Source organism: Alligator mississippiensis, chromosome 13, assembly GCF_030867095.1.
Source record: "Alligator mississippiensis isolate rAllMis1 chromosome 13, rAllMis1, whole genome shotgun sequence".
NCBI classification, from domain to species: Eukaryota; Metazoa; Chordata; order Crocodylia; family Alligatoridae; genus Alligator; species Alligator mississippiensis.
Window position 1 is genome coordinate 4,856,477 of NC_081836.1, and position 17,814 is coordinate 4,874,290.

General features: G+C 44.8%; 1 protein-coding gene across 8 annotated transcripts in view; it reads right to left on the reverse strand.

Annotated features, from left to right (window-relative positions):
• Positions 1 to 17,081, reverse strand: part of UBR4 (ubiquitin protein ligase E3 component n-recognin 4) — a 100,334-nt gene extending 83,253 nt beyond the window's left edge. For all 8 annotated transcript variants that reach the window (XM_059716536.1, XM_059716535.1, XM_059716531.1 and 5 more), the window contains exons 1-17: positions 16,939 to 17,081; positions 9,475 to 9,572; positions 8,287 to 8,390; positions 7,481 to 7,610; positions 7,216 to 7,355; positions 6,812 to 6,914; positions 5,396 to 5,537; positions 5,109 to 5,233; positions 4,116 to 4,240; positions 3,693 to 3,752; positions 3,388 to 3,578; positions 2,512 to 2,611; positions 2,287 to 2,424; positions 1,747 to 1,864; positions 1,093 to 1,280; positions 323 to 482; positions 152 to 237 (exon numbers count right to left, since the gene is read on the reverse strand). In XM_059716536.1, coding sequence (XP_059572519.1) covers positions 152 to 237; positions 323 to 482; positions 1,093 to 1,280; positions 1,747 to 1,864; positions 2,287 to 2,424; positions 2,512 to 2,611; positions 3,388 to 3,578; positions 3,693 to 3,752; positions 4,116 to 4,240; positions 5,109 to 5,233; positions 5,396 to 5,537; positions 6,812 to 6,914; positions 7,216 to 7,355; positions 7,481 to 7,610; positions 8,287 to 8,390; positions 9,475 to 9,572; positions 16,939 to 17,066 — 2,136 coding nt within the window. In that variant the 5' untranslated portion in view covers positions 17,067 to 17,081. The remainder of the gene's footprint in view (positions 1 to 151; positions 238 to 322; positions 483 to 1,092; positions 1,281 to 1,746; positions 1,865 to 2,286; positions 2,425 to 2,511; positions 2,612 to 3,387; positions 3,579 to 3,692; positions 3,753 to 4,115; positions 4,241 to 5,108; positions 5,234 to 5,395; positions 5,538 to 6,811; positions 6,915 to 7,215; positions 7,356 to 7,480; positions 7,611 to 8,286; positions 8,391 to 9,474; positions 9,573 to 16,938) is intronic.
• Positions 17,082 to 17,814: the final 733 nt, after the last annotated feature.

The window sequence follows — 17,814 nt, forward strand, 5'->3', positions numbered from 1 at the left end:
TTATTCGCAGAATAAAATATTTTGGGCCACAAGGAAGAGTTCTCCAGCAGAGTAAGAAGCACCAGTGTCCTCACACGCAAACATGTGGTCATCCACGGAAAGCCAAGCAATTCGGTTTTACATCCAACACACAGATTTTTTGCAGACTGACCTGCAAGGTAGGGGACTGAAGGTCTGAGGTCACCAAGGAATGGTTGAAGTGATACAACGCAGCAGCAAATTCTTCATCTGATGTGCCTGCAACACAGTCAAGATCAAGCTGATTATTATTACAGCTCTACCTGCAGGACTAGAAATCCAAAAGCGGTTCTTGTGCACTCACCCTTCAGCCCATCTTTGTCCACTTCCTTGATAATGCTAGCCAGTGTGGCCATGTGCTGCTCGGAAAGAGACACACTTAAGTAGTTGCGAATGAAATTGTTCCTGGAGTTCAGCATGGAGGTGGTGATGAAGTTCAGAATATTGGAAGCTAGGCTTAGAAACTGAAAAGGAGGAAAAGAAGATACGCATCTTAGAATCAAGACCAATAGTGTTTGAGGAAACATTGAACAAAGAAAAGCCATTGCTAAATCTCTTCGATTTCTCATCACCCAGCTAAACCCTGCCTCCATCAACGCAAGTTTTGGTTTCTTTTCTTTTTACAATCCAGCTTGCCGCACAACAACTCTGTTCCACATTAAGTCTCTTTCACAGACAACTGTTCATTAGCTTCTCAACAGCAGCATTCATTTTCACTGTTAAATAAAGGAACTGTTAACGGCGTTATCAGGCAAGCTATTTCACTTCACCTGCTGCAACCTAAATTGATGGCGGATTATTTTATATCTGCTCTTCCCTGGCAATAACGATTACTTAAGACATATCTGCTGACTGAAGAGTAGCACAAAGTTCCCAGGAAACCAATATCCTTGTCATTCAGACCCCCAGCCTTCCACTCCTTTCTAGATGGTGATACTTCATTGTCAACATACTAAACTGCACAACATTTAAACAATGAAGTTGCTAAGTGCCAAATTGACAAGCCTCTTCTCTGGGCTGAGAATCACATTCTCTCTCACTCAGGATACAATAATCTTGAAGACCGTTCTGTACCAGTTCTGGGTCTTTGCGGCTGGCCAGAATGTTCCCATTCTCCCCAGTCGTCTGTTTGTTGGGACTTTTCACTCTAGGTGAACTCTCCAGGGGGGGGGGTGGAGGGGGTGGAGGAGGGGCCACTTTCTCTTTACTTGGAGAAATTGTCTCTTCAAACCACTGGCCGAGGATGGGTTCACTGTCATCATCTAATAAAAAAAGAGACAAGAAAAAAAAAAAAGACGTAGAAAACCACCATTTAGGCTTAAAGCAGTTTCCCTTCTACAAGCTGCTTTACTAAAGAAAAGCCCAGCAAACGTACAAAGGATTATACTAGCAAGCCTGGAACGTGACATTTTCTTTGCAGTCACAAACCAATGGTGAAACAAGCCTGGCTCCAAAAGCAGCTTCCCAGTCAAGGGAAGAGAGAGTCCTTGGCATCTGCCTAAATAACGTTTTAAACAGATATAAAGCTCCTGTATCACTAGGATGCTGACTGCAATAGACTGAGCATAGCTGGTACTTCTCTGCCCGTTGAACCTAATAAACCATTTTAAATCTCATCTGCTAAAATTTAACTCCAGTCTAGGCAGGCAGGAGCCTAGTGCGCAAGCCTCTGCTACTTTAAAGAAAAGTGTGAGATCTTGGGTTAAGTTGCTTGTTGCAAACTATTACCCTGGCTGCTGTCCTCCTCAGTGCTGCTGAAGTCATCCTCATAATATGTATTAGAATCAGTGGAGGCGCTTGCATCACTGCTCATGGAACCCTTCCTCTGACGCTGCAAGACACAAGCCTTAAAACAATAGCAAGAAGGGTTAAACGCTTACCAGGCACAACAAAGTTCCCAAAGCTCTTCTTTTATTGCCCACCATGAAAATCTGCTCAAATTGCTACGCCAACATTTCTCTTCAAATATTGTTTTTTAAATATTGCCTCTCATCATCTGCGATGGCAAGCAGAGCTAGAAACTGCTGGAAGACTGTAAGCTTAGTTTCATATTACAGTGTGAACATAAAAGCTCCCATTCTGCATACAGTCCAGTGAGTCATTGGTCACGACTACTATTCAGCTTACTGGGATCATGCAAGAGCAAATTCTAAAATCTTCTGTTTAGGTTGTTAGTAGATACTTGCAAGAGGAGCTTTCCATACAGGTCTCATTATTTAACTGAGAGAAAGACTGTTATAGCGCTCCTTTATCAAAGTTGTCTCCTACCTTTCTGTAAGAAGTGGACAGCAAAGTCAGCAGCAAATTAGTGAGAGGCACAGAATCGATCAACCGCTGAATTCTTTGAATTGATGTGCTCTGAGCCATGATATTCAGCACTGCTGGGGGCCCGTCGGTTTCCCACCCCTGGAGGGCAGTATCAAAGGAAGGTTAAAAGCATATTCCAGCAGAGAAGACAAACTGATTAAAGGAATCAATGTGCCATCTACACACCTTGTGTAGTGCCTCCACTTGCAGATCCTGGAAGAGCGATGTTAGGAGTTTGATAGCATGGTTTGCTAGCACCACTGACAGAACACCAAACCCTTGATGCCTAGAGAAAAATTAAAGACGATGGCTTAAGATCTCCAATACTGCTTGTTCTAAAGAAATTATGCCAAAGAATCACTACTCAATCTCATGACTTACCATCACTTAGTCACCTCTGAAGGTTTTAATTCAGCGAGAGCATATATTCTGAACTTTCAGTATATAAGGTACACAGCTCAATGCCTCCAAGTTATAGCTGCATCTTGCCCACAATAACAGCCAAACTGATCAGGTACACTTCAAAACCGTATTATAAGGAGGACCAGGTAATTAGTTTTTGTTTGAGAATGCTCCTCCACCAGACGACAAGCTTGAACCCTTACTGCTAGTATCATCCCAAAACTGCATCTACTCTTTATCCAGAAAGGAAGTGATGCCAACACCCCCAATAAAGAACAGCAGCCTTTTTTTGCTCGCCCAACTGTGCCTTCACCCAGCCCAGAACAAGAAACTCCCCCTTGAGAACAGAAAGCAGTCAGGCTAAGCCTCAAGTGGAACCTTCAGATTGTTTTGTAGATTAAAAAACCTCTTAGAAGAATCTAAGTGCTGGCTGACATGTAATTGGTGAAAAAAGATTAAGTTGAGTAAGAAGACTGAGAAATTGCTTTGTTATACGGAAAAGGCAGAAAATTGGATAAAGGAAAGTGAATGGACCAAAATATGAAAAGAACAAGTGTCTTCACGAAACCAGCCAGATTCCAGAGTTGCAGAGATTTCACACCAAAGCAATAACCACAGTGATGCACAGAAACTGGTCGACTCAGCGGGGTAATCACATACCCTTTCCCAGGGCCTAGTTTGGGAGACCCAACTCCCTCTTTTGTTCGAGCAATGATGTCTCTGACACGAAGAGCAGCCAATGGGTCTTTCTCCTTTCCCTTATCGGCTAAGGCTGTAGGACTGAGGTTCAAGATGAGGAAGAGGCTGTTTAGCAAACACCAAGCACCAAGCAGCTGGAAATTCTGGTAATGCTATTGAACCAAAAGCAAAACAAAAAATGGACAGTTGTGTGAATCCAACTGAACAAACACACCACCCACCAAGCTTGTAAAGTGAGAAAGTTTCACAAGGAGATCCATTCTTACCTCCCCCCCTGCACGGCGTGAGTTGCTGATGGCCTGCCCAATCATTTCATAGATTTCAAGCTGAAAGAAAACCCAGCACTCTTTGTAACCGTGACGTTATCTGACAGGGTGTCGCTAAACCATTCTGTACGCTACTCACACTCCCCCCTCAAGCTTCTTCTGCCCCCTCAACAATTGCCCACCTTAATACAAGCTCTCAGACGTTACAGAGCTTACATCACTATCAACCTTTCTTTTGTATCAGCAGGAAACAAGGGGAGCAGAAAGTGACCCAGATAAATAAAATATCCAATAAGCAAAAAGAGTTCTTCTGTGCAAGCCCCAGACGATGCATTTCCAGCTGATCCCTTGCTTCCTTGACAGAAACAAGTGAACACAAGACTGTTCTCCCTCAAACAGTTTCCCTCCATGTCATCTACTTACACATTTCTGTACAATAGTGGCAGCATCATTTTCATAATCTTCTTCCTTAGAACTAGTGGACCCAGTTCGTACCTGCTGTGTGCTGCCAACATGTAGGATGGCCATGCATGTTGCCACACTCACACCTGAACAAAGGAGAGAGCAAAAGGAACGTGGTACATTTAAGAGCCAGCCTTGGAACTCTATATTGAAAATCACGCACACACATGCACAGAGTCGAGGGAGGTAAAAAGTACATGTGGATTTGACTAGGCCAGAAATAGTCATTCTGTCAATTTAACGAGAGAAAAAAAATATCAATCCCCCCCAAAAAGAAAATTTCATACAATCTGATTCATTAAATATTCCTAATGGAGCAAAATACTTCAGAAGTTTGCCATTTAGAGTAATAAAGGCATTTATGTGCCCAGCTCCCTTTGAAATCAGTGGAATGTGGGCACCTAATCACTGTTAATAATCTGTCCCTAATTGATTACACTACTACAATTTTGGGGTGCTACTGCCACTCTTGAGAAACAGGGTTGAATTCTGGAGGTCATCAGCAGATCTAAAACTATAGATTTTGGAATAATGAACCACAGCAGAAGACAGCCACATGGAGCAATCTATTGGGTTTGTACCTCTGAAGGTCTGGACTGCCAACTCTACTTGTGTACTTGAGGACTCAGCCTTCACACTTAAAGAACATAAATGTCATTTAACAATTAGCTGTATTGCTGGGGAATGCTGTATTCAGAGAGCATATTCAAACCCTTGGGAGAAAGCATGGCCTGATAACTCCATCCATTCAAAAAAACAGTACTGTCATCATTCAAAGGGTGTCCTGTTCAGTCCTCCATCAGCACAGAGGACAGAGGTCATGGTCTGGGCCTTAAGGGTGCAGGTTATAAGGCACAGAAGATGCAGCACTACAGAGGGCTCCAACGACAGTGGAGAAAGGCAAGAGAATTCAGCTTTCCAGAAGCCCAGTCCTTCCAAAGGATATTCATTCACCTGCATAGAGGCAGCTGAGGGCCAGAACAGTCACATCCTGCAGCCGTGTGGGAGTGAGAGGCTCCAATACAGGAAGAGACAAAGTGTCCAGTGCCATCGTCACATCTATCACCAGCGAGTGAAACCTGCAATAAGCATTGAAGTTAGGCTTAGGAACTGCACAGCGTGCTCTAGAAAGGACTTTCTGGCATCAAACAATGGATAAGGGAGACACAGTGGCCTGTACTGTGTCATTTGTGTTCAGGCAGTGCTCCCACTGTGAACAGAAGGAGACTGAAGCATCTTACCCATTGCGAACTGCCGTGGCATCTGCTACAGTGGCTGGCATAATGAAAAAGGAGTTGGCTGACACGGCATCCTGAAATCGATTTATGTAGCGCAAAAAGTAAGGGAGGTTCAGGCACACCCTCAGCAGCTTTTCAGAGCCACCTACCAGAACAAAAGCAAGGACAATGGAAAAGCATTTTACCTGCATCATTTCATAGGCTAGATTTGAGACTGCAATCAACAGTGCAGAGTGGCTAAGCCATTATCTTAAGCCCATGGGAATTCGATGTTTTGCCCGTGCTTTTCCTGTGGCACTGTCTCTAGTAACACACTCCAGGCAGTTTTGTTGCGAGGAAACAGACATAAGTCACAGCGATGTCCCTAATGGAATAGAGCACTGATTCTCAGTGAGGGCTCCATGTCCCCAGCTTGAGTAAGAAGGCAAATGCTCTCCTCCGCCTCTCCAGTGCCCTGAGCCTGCCCCAGATAGAGCAGCAGCTACAGGTGCCACTGAGCTAAGGACTGCCACATCTGCTACCCTTCCGGCAGCCCTGATGCTCCCAACAATGTGTCCCACCTGCATGGGGGCAAACAGATGGATGTGGAACCAGAGCCACACTTTGTAACCCAGCTTTTCCCCTCCACTCCTCCCACGCTCCTGGGGCCAGTGGGAGGCACCAGAGAGCAGTCACCATCATGTGAGACCCTGCAGGAGCAGGCTTAACAGCGGGGGCTGCCCCTGCCCTCTCGGGTAGACAGAGGGAGCCAACAGCAGAAAGAGCAGGGCACATCAAGGTTAGGTTGTGCCCCCAAGACCCTCACCTGGCACCAACTAGATCAGTGGTTCTCAAACTTTTTGGCCTCAAAGCACCCCTCCTTATCTTTCCTGAACTGAGATTCCAGCCCAGTGATTCTCAGCTGGGGTGCCGCAAAATTCAGAAAAACGTTATTGGAGGGGAAGGAAGTGGGATGCCTTGAAGATAAAAAGGTTGAAAACCACTGGAAGAAAAAGACTTAACCCTTGTTTAGACGCACCACAAACCAAACCCTCAACCTTTAATGGGTGTTCACCCAGCCAGGTGGAAGATCTTGAGTCCATTTTATGTGAGAGCAAAGGCTCCTATTCCCCTCCCTTAAGCCTTCCCCCACCCAAGCCCAGTCAGTGTTATTCCCCAGACCATTTTACACTGTCCCCCACAAAATGAATATGCCAAAGTTCTGTGCATTAAAGTGAATCCTTGACTCCTTCCTGTTCACAATGAACAAGGGTCCACAACACAGCTGTCACCTCTGCTGGCTGCCTCAGCACAGAGAGCCAGAACTGGAAGTGGAATAGGTTTGTACTACCACTCACTATACAAAGTGGCTCCAAGGCTGCTGGCCCAGCACCTTTCAAGGGCACATTTTTGTTTTTTAAACTGAAAGCTCATTCTTACCTAGCTCTTGCAGGCTGGCTACATTCTGGGCAATGAAGATACTTTTTGTCTTTGCTGCAGAAGCTTGGTCAGTAGATGCTTGATCCTCACTTTCTCCTTCCACCTGACAGACAAGCAGACATTAAGATACAAGGCAATCGGCATCTAAAATATAGAATACTACAGGACATGTCTTAATGGAACTGAAGCCCATCTTACACAGAAAAGCCATATGCGACCTATGAAGATGTTAACTTTCCATAAGGTGAGATAAGTCAACCACCACCATGCGTACTGTACTTTCCCCCCGCAATCCAGCAAGCACAGGAATTTAACCAATGTAGAAAAGCATTCTCTGAGGTTCTCTGTACCCACATTTGTGGCATCAAAATCACAACACTTTCATACAAAGGCTGACTCTTCACCTGGGTCTCTGGAGCAAGAGATGGTGATGCTGTCACTCTAGGGTTAAACACCGATGTCAACTGATTCAGGAAGTTCATCTGCACCTCCTTCTGTCGCAGTTCAGGGCTCACTGGGGAAGCCAGCTCCTTCTGATCCTCCACTGCATGGACAGAAGTAGAGGGTCAATTCCATATGTCAAGGGCAGGAAGAACGCAATGCTTCACATACACCAGGGAAGTGTTGTTTTGAAGCAAGTGTTGACTAGGCTTTGAATGAGGTACCTACCATCAGAGAGGGTTTTAACAGTCTGAGGCAGCTTGGCTGATTTCATCATTGCTGTGAAAGTTATGATTTCAGTTCTGTCCAGGCGGCTACAGCCAGTGCAAAGCCCCTTGATTAGCAGAATCAGGTGTTTCTAGAAAAATGAGAAACATCAAATTAAATCCAAATGCTTCAGCTTGCGATTCCTTCATCTTCACAAGCTCTCAAAAGAGCCAATCTAAGAGTATGAAGGGGAATGAACGATGGATAATTCGGGTCACTGAAACTGTCCCTTCTGCTTGTTACTGAATAACAACCTTCCCTACAGCGCACACAGGCTCAGACGAAACACCTGACCATGTCCTTCAAATTTAGCAACTAACTTGCACATAAATGTTTTCATTAACTGTCAAAACTCCCATAGAGAAAATGGGCCAAGTCAAACTCTCCCTAGGATATGAATGCACAGTCGAAGATTGTTTCTTGCACAAGAACAGTCAAGTTGGTAATTTAGGGGCATCGTTCAAATCACTGTTTCCTCTTCTTTGCTTTAGTACAGGTAATCGCAATGCAAGCAGGTCAGCTGAGCTCCTTGAAGAAGCCTACTTAATCACACTGCTCATCATAATGCCAGCAAGCAGGAAACCACAAGGGATACACAGGATATTACAGACTTTACTCAAAGCTATTAAATGTTTACAGAATAATTTTGCCTTGTACAAGAGTTCCCAGAATTTCATGACAGCAAGCCCCTAGAAGCAAAAGACTGAGCACCCTTTCTGTGCCGATACCACTCAGCTTCCACTCATAAAATCCAGCCTTCTACTCACCTGTGAAACAGCACATGCCTCATCTGGGTTTTCAAGTCGCAGTAGTGAGAATTCAATCAGGACTTTACAAGCAGCTGCCACTGACTGCAGTTGGTTCCTGGGTACTGAGAAAATAAGAATCCTGTATCAATCAACTGTGACATCTCAAAATACAGGATAACAAATTCTTAAAGTTACTGACAAAAACATTATGCAATGGAGAGAGATATACATTATCTCTCTCCTTGCTCCCAGAGTCTGATACAGCCACTTTTGAATAAGGCCTCATTCCACAATTAAACCAAATAACTTCAACAAAACCACTTGCAAAGTAACATTATCCTAAAATAAACTAAACTTAATCCTTTTATTTCTTATTAGATAATAATATACAAGAAACATCTGTCAAACAAGGACAACACCCATCAATCCAGTTGTAAATACTACAAATGATAGATATGAGGGATGCTGTAACAGCAGCTTCTGTTTTGTATTATACTGACCCAAAAAGCTTCACTCAATAATAATGAGAAAAGCTTTAAAGAGTTCACCACTAGCTGTGTATTAAATTTCACTGACACTAGAGCTACCAAAAAAAAAATTCAAATCAGGCTGACATACGATGGGCAAATTTTTGTTGAATTTACTAAGTTGTTTCATCCAAAAGAAAGAAAGAAGCTAAAAGTATTCTGAAAAAGTCAAATAGTTTTACGGATTTTTGCAGGTGATATTGCTTATTGAACCAGCTGTGTGATTGGGATAGACTTGGACAAGCTTTTGAGTGCAGTGAGACCTGAAGAGGAATGCACCATATTCAAAGGTTTGTCCAAGTCTATCCCAACCATGAAGTTGGTCCAATAAAAGGTATCACCCATAGCTATTCTTGCCTCTTGCATATTTCCTGGACTTTCATGGCTACAACATCACTCCAAAACCACCAAATAGTTCTAATTTTCAGAACGGCACCAAGATTAATTTTACTACAACTTTTAATTTAAACAGTTTCAAAAAATCCCAAAAGGTAGTGAAACATTTCATGTGATGCAAAATGATTTTTCTCCAACCTCAGCCGATGAACCAGAAAAAAAAAAATCAAAATTGGTCAGAGTTCAGAAAGAGAACTGGAAGAAACACCCAAAGGATGGCAACACCGTATACTATATTTCAATCCTTAGACAAGACAGGAGACAAAGAATATTGAGCGCTTACTTAGGCCACACACAGTCGTGATGTAATGTGTGGAGAGCGCAACGAAGGAGGAGTAGAAGGGCTCGTATTGCTTGTCATGGTGCAGGATTTCAGATTCGCTGTAATTAGAGAACACAACAGGAATGGAAATCAGTTCCACAGTGACAGAGTGCCTTCACACAATCCTTTGAAAACGTGACGCGCTTAAGAACATAGGCAAGATAAAAATGGGTAAGACGAGGGGTATTTAATCCCAAATATACATTTCACCTAAGATATCTGGGGTAAATTTTTATTTTTTTCCAAACGGTGCAGCATCTCTCCTCTTGCCTGAAACCCGCTGCAGGCATCATCAAATGCTGCCTTCCCCACAAGCAGGGAGATGAGAAAACCATGCAACAGACTGAAGACGAGAAAGTGACAAACGTCTTGCCCTGTGCCTCCCAGTCGGGCGCCTTTTCCCATCCCCTCTCAGGGTCCCCATCTATAATTCTCCAGCAGATGGTCGCTCCCATCTCAGCGGCCTGTGAAGTTTGTACTGCTTGTTTTGTTAATGCCAGACAGGGTTTGCCAAGACTGGAAGCGCTTGCATTCTTTCTCTATCAAAGAACGGAGCCGACTACAGCTTATGCAATTCTGCAGCCTGGAAGGTTCAAAACAAGCAGTTGCATAATGGTGGCAACAGAAAACCTAACTTGTGAAGTGAGGAGAGGAAAAGGGATGTTTGATAATTTGTAAAAAAAAAAAAAAAAAAAAATGGGGGAAAAAAAACAAACAAAAAAACCCCACATCTACAATCACCTGTCCCAGCGGCAGAGATGTGCAACCTCAAAGGTCCTGTTATGATTCTGCTGCATTTCCCACCTACGTCCACACCGCAGTGAGGAAAAAGTGAATGCCTGGAATCACTTCAAATGGGAGAGTAAAAATAAAGCCAAAATACACCCTTGCACATTACAACTTTTACGTCAGAGATGTGCTTTTCCTTGACGAGGCTTGACAGGTAAGGAAAATGAAAATGCCCTGTCCACAGAAAAGACGCAGTAGTGGCCGCGTCAGGGCAAACCATGCACACTAACCCACCGATGTGCTTGAATGCAAGTATGAGCAGAACTCTCTAGGGCTGAGAAGGGCTCGTTTCCACGGCTGATCCAGCCCTTTAGTTATCCCGTGACTATTAAGGCTGTGCCAATTGTGGTGATACTGCGTGATGTGGCTATCCTGTCTACTAGATACCAGAACTCATTTTACTCCGGCCATCAGATGGCAGTTATTGTCATTCAGTACTGACCTAGTAAAGAGATTTCAAAAAGATTTTAAAAACTAGATATGCCATACTATCAGCCCCAACAAGCCATCTAGATGCAATATCAAAACAAAGATTTCTCTCTCTCTGGCTCTCTGGGCAGTTTATACTCTCCCCACTTACTAGACACAAATGAATGCGACTGTGGACTGAATGCCTGAACACTTCAAGCAAAAAAACCAGGATACTTCAGTTCAAACCCAGGAATGCCTCACTTCAGCAGAGCTGGGAGGCTGCCGGACCAATCTCTAAACTTCTCGGCAAAGCCCATACTCACACAAGTTAAAAATAAAACCTGTTGCATTCTGGCGGGCGGGAGGGCAGGATTGCCCCACCGCACTAGGAAAATTCAGTCATTTATATTTCAACAGCATCTCAAGGCCTCAACTGCAATCTGGACACTATTGTGCAAGTCTGAAGACCCAATCCAGTGTTTTTACTGCAAGAATAACCTTCCTCTGAATGTCTCCTTTCCCCTCCAACACCTTGTGCCCTCTTCTGTCTGACTATCAATGACTTCACCTTCCTCAAAACACAGCTGCTGTGGAAGAAGAGAGGGATTTATAAAGATTGCTCAAAGCACTCTTTCATTCAGACATTTTTCGCCTGCTGGTGCATGCCACGACCATGTTCAGGTACAGCATACAGAGAAACAAAGCCAGCAAACAATCCTCTCGCTGATCAGCTTTCCAAAAAATCAAAGGGTAAGAGAGAGAAATATCAGCATGAAGAAAGGGACACACTCCAACCATTAAAAGGACAAAAAGTGGAAAACAGCAAGGATCCTGGTGAAGCTTCTTGACTCTACTATCAAAACACACTGCGCTCTTAACAGCTGTACAATTGTGTAATTTTGAACTCTGGGGAGGAGAGAAGAGGGACCCAGTTCCCTACTAATAGTCTGTGCAGTCAACCAAATTATGCCCTGTCATTTCCCCTTTTCTCTATTTTGAATCATGTTTTGCTGCCATGTTAGGAAACATGCCTGAAACAGAATAAACCACACCACGTTCCCTCTTGGCTGGAGGAAGCTTTGAAGTCAAAACTACTTTCTTTTGCTTTTAGACAGAATAGGAAGTCAGTTAAAGTCCAATGCCTTCAAGACATTCAATGAAAGAATACCACTGATTTTGAAAGATTCCCCTTCTCTAACACTTGTCAGCGTTTGACTCTCAAGTTATAAACCCCTTTCAGATAAAAACGAACCCTGTGACATTAATGGGATCTATGTGGACCTACGTTAGCATTTAGCCTTTTTTTGTTTTTAATTTGGAAGCTCTACGCACAACTCGCTCTTGTAATTAAGGAAGGTCTGCTTCCCTATGGACCCAGAGCTCAGGAATCTAGAGGTGCTCTTTTGAAAGCAGACTTGTGTGGTCAGATTGAGTTGCACATGCTGGTTCTCCACTTCTTTGCGCTGCACTGTAAAGCAACAGCAGCAAGCAAGAACAATGTGAGCATACCAGCATGTCCAACAATTCGGCAGCTCCTCTGAACTCCTGCTGTTGCTCTTTTGTCCAAGGCACACAGAGATATTCTAGACCCAACAAGAACGTGAGGATAAAGATAAAGGATCTGGATCAGTTCAGGGGAAAGAAATTCAGTGCACTTCTGACTGAAGCCGAGAGGTTTGTTTTTTTTAATTGTTTGAAAGTCACATTGTTACTAAAGAAAGAAAAGGCATTTTAAAGCAGAAGGCAGCTCTTGACAAATTAATAGCATTTACATCCTACTGGGCCACACTAATAGCTTCATTTTTAAAGAGCTGGACTGATTGTTCTGCAAATAATGAAGCACAATAAAAAGCCAAGTTTTGTAATGTTCATTGGGCGCTAATGCTTCAATGTTGTTGAATATTCCTTACCACAACAACCATAATGATAAAATGCTTGGTAGGGATCCTATATTAATTTAACTACACATAATATTTTAACTTGTCTACTGACATGTTTGTGGTTTTACAAAACCTCCTGAGCTACGTATCTAGTGACTCTGTGCAATTCCTCCTTTCAGGAGTCGGTAACACCATCGAGGTGTAATCCATGGGTCGCTATCGGATGTCACTTTGCTAGAATACAAAAGTCCTGATTGCTATTAATGCCCAGAGATCCTAGGCGTAAGCAAGGCCTTATTGTACTTTCTAGATACAATTCTGCTCCTATTGGCTTTAACAGTTTGGGAAGAGACCCCTTCTGTATTGCTGTCATAAAAACCAGCTTCCACCTCAAGGCGATGTACCCCAAAAGTTTTCTTAACTTAACCTTCTGTTCAGTCTGTTCTATTTGACCCTGCCGCAGGCACCCTTTCTGACCCCCCTCCTTTCATTGTAGGCACCCAAGTTGGTAGTGCCCTGTTCAAGTCATTAACGGCGTAATTCAAATTTAATTGTGCACGTTTAAATCAGAAGGCTGAAACCAGACTCCTGAACAAGCTGGCTACTAGGGAAACTGCATGAATCTGTCAATGCATGACCTAAACTATGAAAAGCAGCAGCTTCTAGGACAACAAGTAACCCAAGTTTATTCTGGAAAGCTATTCCAAAATGTAATGATTGTGTTCTGTACTTATTTTAACTGCAGGACACCATGCTCATCGCTATGATACTTGCATGTAATGTGTGACACAACCTTTAGAAAATGTTGCATTTTTTTTAATAATGTAATTATACCACATTTTACTGCTGTATTTTAAACAAAGACTGCTGTTCTGCCTTGTAACAGATCAGCCTGTTTTAAAATATTTTTGTACAAGCTAACTTATATTTCCCCCTCCCCCATAAACGGTTCTCATGTCTGGGGGGGCCAAGCAGCAACACAGTATGAACTACGAGGTCAAAACCTGCAATGCTCCAAGGGCCCCTGAACACCAATTTCAGTGGTTTTGGAGGGCAGTCAATACTTCACAGGGTCAAGCCTGCTGAGAAATGTGCTCTTTACAATAAAGAGTTTAATAAACCACCGGTCTAAGTGAGAAAGTCAAGCCAACATTTTCATTATTCATAGAAATACAAGAGATCAAATGCAGCCATTCAGTTCTTAGTATTTCTGTCGTGGGCATATTCCTGATGTAACAAGGATTGCGCATACTAAAAAGGTAAGAACCGCAAGAGAAAGGCCAACCATCCACAGCACAACATGCCAAGAAGGTTCTTGAATGGCATAAATATATACACAGGTTTTTGGTGGGTTACTGCATATGCACACACAGACAGACTGCCTGTGATTTATGGTATTCACTTTATTATGACCAGCTAAATGCAGTAACTTATTTTATCATCTTCCTAATGTGTAAAGTTTGGTTTTTGCTTCCTAATATGCAATTGTGGTGAGTGACATTTTTCTGGAACTAGGAACAGTGCTCCAGTATTCATGCCTAATGTTTTAGGCTACAAAAATAAGCTATTTAGAAAGCAGTCATGCATTAAACTAATAATTCCAGGAAGTATTCCCAATGGCAACTGTCCCATGCGTTCAGAACGAGACATCTCCAGCTTTCTGGTAAAAAGAGACTGGCCTTAGATATTAGCCTTGCCTTATGAGGAAATTTTTCCCCTCGCCTTCTAAATAAATATAGTACAGTGGCAAAACACAAATCCACATCAATTAGTCTAATGACAGTGATGTTGACAGCAGAGGCAAAACCAAGGTGAACAATGGGAATGAGGGTCCGAAAATGAAAATGAACAACCGAAGCAGAAGCACAACTCAAGGGGCTTAATGCATTCAAGTTGAGGGAACTAGACAACCTCCATCCCAGACTTCTGGGAAAAAATGGTATATGAAATGACAAGACCAGTAGCAGACATTTTTGATTCATGTAGCAAGCCACAGGCAGTACCGTACGATTGGAAAATAGTGAATATAGTGCCTATATCTGAGGAGGAGGAGATCATGATTCAGACAACTGCAAGCCAACAAATCTGACCTCAACAGCATCAAGGAGCTCTAGAAGAGATGTTGAAGAAAAGGATATAGGGAGACAGGTATTTAACTCAAAGTAGTTTGTGCCAGACTAATCTGACACCCAATTCTTTCACTAAAGGAATTGCAGGAGAACTCACTTATCCAAACTGCAGTAAAACAATAAAAGGAGCTTCTTAAACAGGGAAACAACTTGGTGGCAACGGGTTTCTCAAGCACTGGTCTTGGGACTGGTTTTGTATAATATTTTCACTGGCATAAAAAACAGCAGCATGGTAGATGGGGACACTGTCAATTAAGGTGAGATCAAGATAGAATACGGAAAGAATGGCATGAGCTCAAATAACAGAAATAGCACAAAAGGCAACACTGTGCACTTGGATACTAGTAAGGAAAAACTGAACTATCAACTGGAACCTCACTGGCTGTACAGGTTTCCCTTGCTTTATACCAGGGGTGGGCAAAATGCAGCCCGCGGGCTGGATGTGGCCTGCCAGGCCACTCTATCTGGCCCGCAGGGTCACTAAAAATTTAGAAAGTTAATATTTATCTGCCCCTGCCTGCCTGTCGTGCAGCCTGTAATGCCTTGCCGAAACTCAGTAAGCAGCCCTCCACACGAAATAATTGCCCACCCCTGGCTTTATACTGTACATGCATTCCTGGAAAATGGCGCAGAACTCAAATCCGCATCAAGGGAACACACTTGACAGTGTAACTAATAGGGATATTTTCCAAGACCTCGACTGTACTGACCCCCAGACCCGTTTCTACCACTTTTACAAGACAAGTTTGATACTCACTAGCAGCAGACAATACGTGAGCACATGGTGGTGGTGAATGTTACCATAATGGGAACGGCAACTACAGAACATGTTACGGACAACAAGCAAGGAGGACAGATCCGCACAGGAGACCACATTTTGGAGCTCGTCGCTCTCACAACGCACCGCACAAAGCAGCTGACTGCGGGCTTCCATCACACCGATCGCACAAGCATGACTAGACCTCACATATAACGAATTTTTGGTATAAAAGGGTCATTGCACAACAGCGAATTTGCACGTACAGAACTTGCATAAAGCAAGGGAAACCTGTCTAGAAGAGAGGTGGGAAAGCACTTGATCCTACTGGAGCGATTATAACAGCAAACCTAACGCGGCGAGAGGAAACTAGAACAGCTCAGCTTATACAACAGCTACGTGACTCTTCGCATCCAGTGTCCCGCGCTTAAATACACAGTCTCGGGACCAAAGAAAGGCTACGTACTGTCCCAAGTACGCACCTGCCCCATCTCATCTTCGCATCCAGTGCACCGCGCTTAAATACAGACTCGGGGCTGAAGAAAGGCTACGTACTATCCCAAGTACGCACCTGCCCCATCTCATCTTTGCATCCAGTGCACCACGCTTAAATACACAGACTCGGGGCCAAAGGAAGGCTATGTACTGTCCCAAGTACGCACCTGCCCCATCTCATCTTCGCATCCAGTGCACCACGCTTAAATACACAGACTCGGGGCCGAAGGAAGGCTACGTACTGCCCTGAGTACGCACCTGCCCCATCTCAATGCAAATAGCGCCCATTAATTTCAGGAACACCCCTTAGTGAGGCTCCTTACTTCATCTCCCAGAGGGGTTATGCCTCTAATAGGAGCCTTAAAACCAGAGGCCTGGAGGAGACCAAGACGTACGAGGAGAGGCTGAGGGACTTGGGGCTGTTCGGCCTGGAGAAGACAAGGCTGTGGGGGGGAGGAAGACACACGTGGGGGATTGGGATTCACCAAGGGGAGGACAAGAAATAACAGGCACAACCTGACTGAAGATCGCTTCAGGCTAGGAATTAGGAAACGCTTCATGACAAGCCGAGCGCGGAGGGTTTGGAGCGGGCAGTCTCCTGCCCCAGGGATCTTTAAACCTCCCCGCCTCTTGACGCCCACCTCAGTGGGGTCATTTGATCCCAGGTGTCTTTCTTGCCCGATGCCGGGGGGCAGGAAGGCGCGGATGCAGCCCTGAAACTGACACTGGGCTGACGGATGCCTGGGAAGGGAGGGCTTCTCGTTAGTTTCACCAATTGCCGCTAAACGGAGTATAAAGGGGTGAAGTGAACCATAAAGGGCCCTCCTGAAGGTAAATGAGGCTCGGGGACCGCTTTCCTCACAGCGACAAGGCCTGGCTGCTGGGAGGGGAAAGCGCCACAGGCCGGGACGACTGCGACTAGGGCAAGTGGGGGGGAAGCGCGGCCCGCCCGGCCCCGGCCCACCTCTCGATGACCGAGGCGAGCAGCTGCGGCAGCTCCTTCAGCTCGAAGGCCGAGTAGGAGGCGGAGAGCAGCGGCCGCACCGCCACCTCCCAGCCCGGCTCCGCCGCGCCGCCGCCCGACGCCGCCATCTTGTGGCCGCCACTGCCTCCTCCTCCTCCTCCTCCTTCTCCGGAGGGAAAGGAAAACCGGACGGGAAGTGACGCAACTCGCCCTGAGCCTGGCACGAGCGCGTCGCAGGCGTATGACGGATGGGCCTGAGGGGAGGGGGAGGCAGCTGGGGCGCAGGCGCAGTGACTCAGCAATTCTGGCGGCGCCGGGAAGAGGAGCCGCTCTGCAGCTCTCGTGCTGCGCAGGCGCAGTAGGCAGGGCCCAGCGGTTACGTCACCGGGGCGCCCAGCGGGTCAAGGAAGCGCTGTCTCCTCGCACACGTGGGTCTGGATCCGGGGCTCCCCTTGCGCACACACGTGTATACATACAGACCTGTAAACCTGCACACACACACCTTCATCTGAGCAGTAGCCTAGAAGACATACACACATAAACGTGCACATACACCTCTAAAGCTGCAGACAGGTGTATATGTACACACATATGTACTTATCTGTATAGGTGTGTGCGTATACGTATTATACACACACGCATGTGTGTTACAGGGGTGTAGGTTGTAGCCGTGTTGGTCTAAGGACACAGGCAGACAAGGTTCTTTGGGTAAATCTGGCATCTTTTTTTAGACCAACTCAAATAGGTGGAAAAATTCTTTACACGCACACGCATATTGAAGGGGGTAAAGGTCTTATTGTTTCCTTTTTGAACAAGTGCTGTGACCTGGGTGAGGAAACGACACGCACCTTGCAGGGAAGCCACAGACCCCAACCA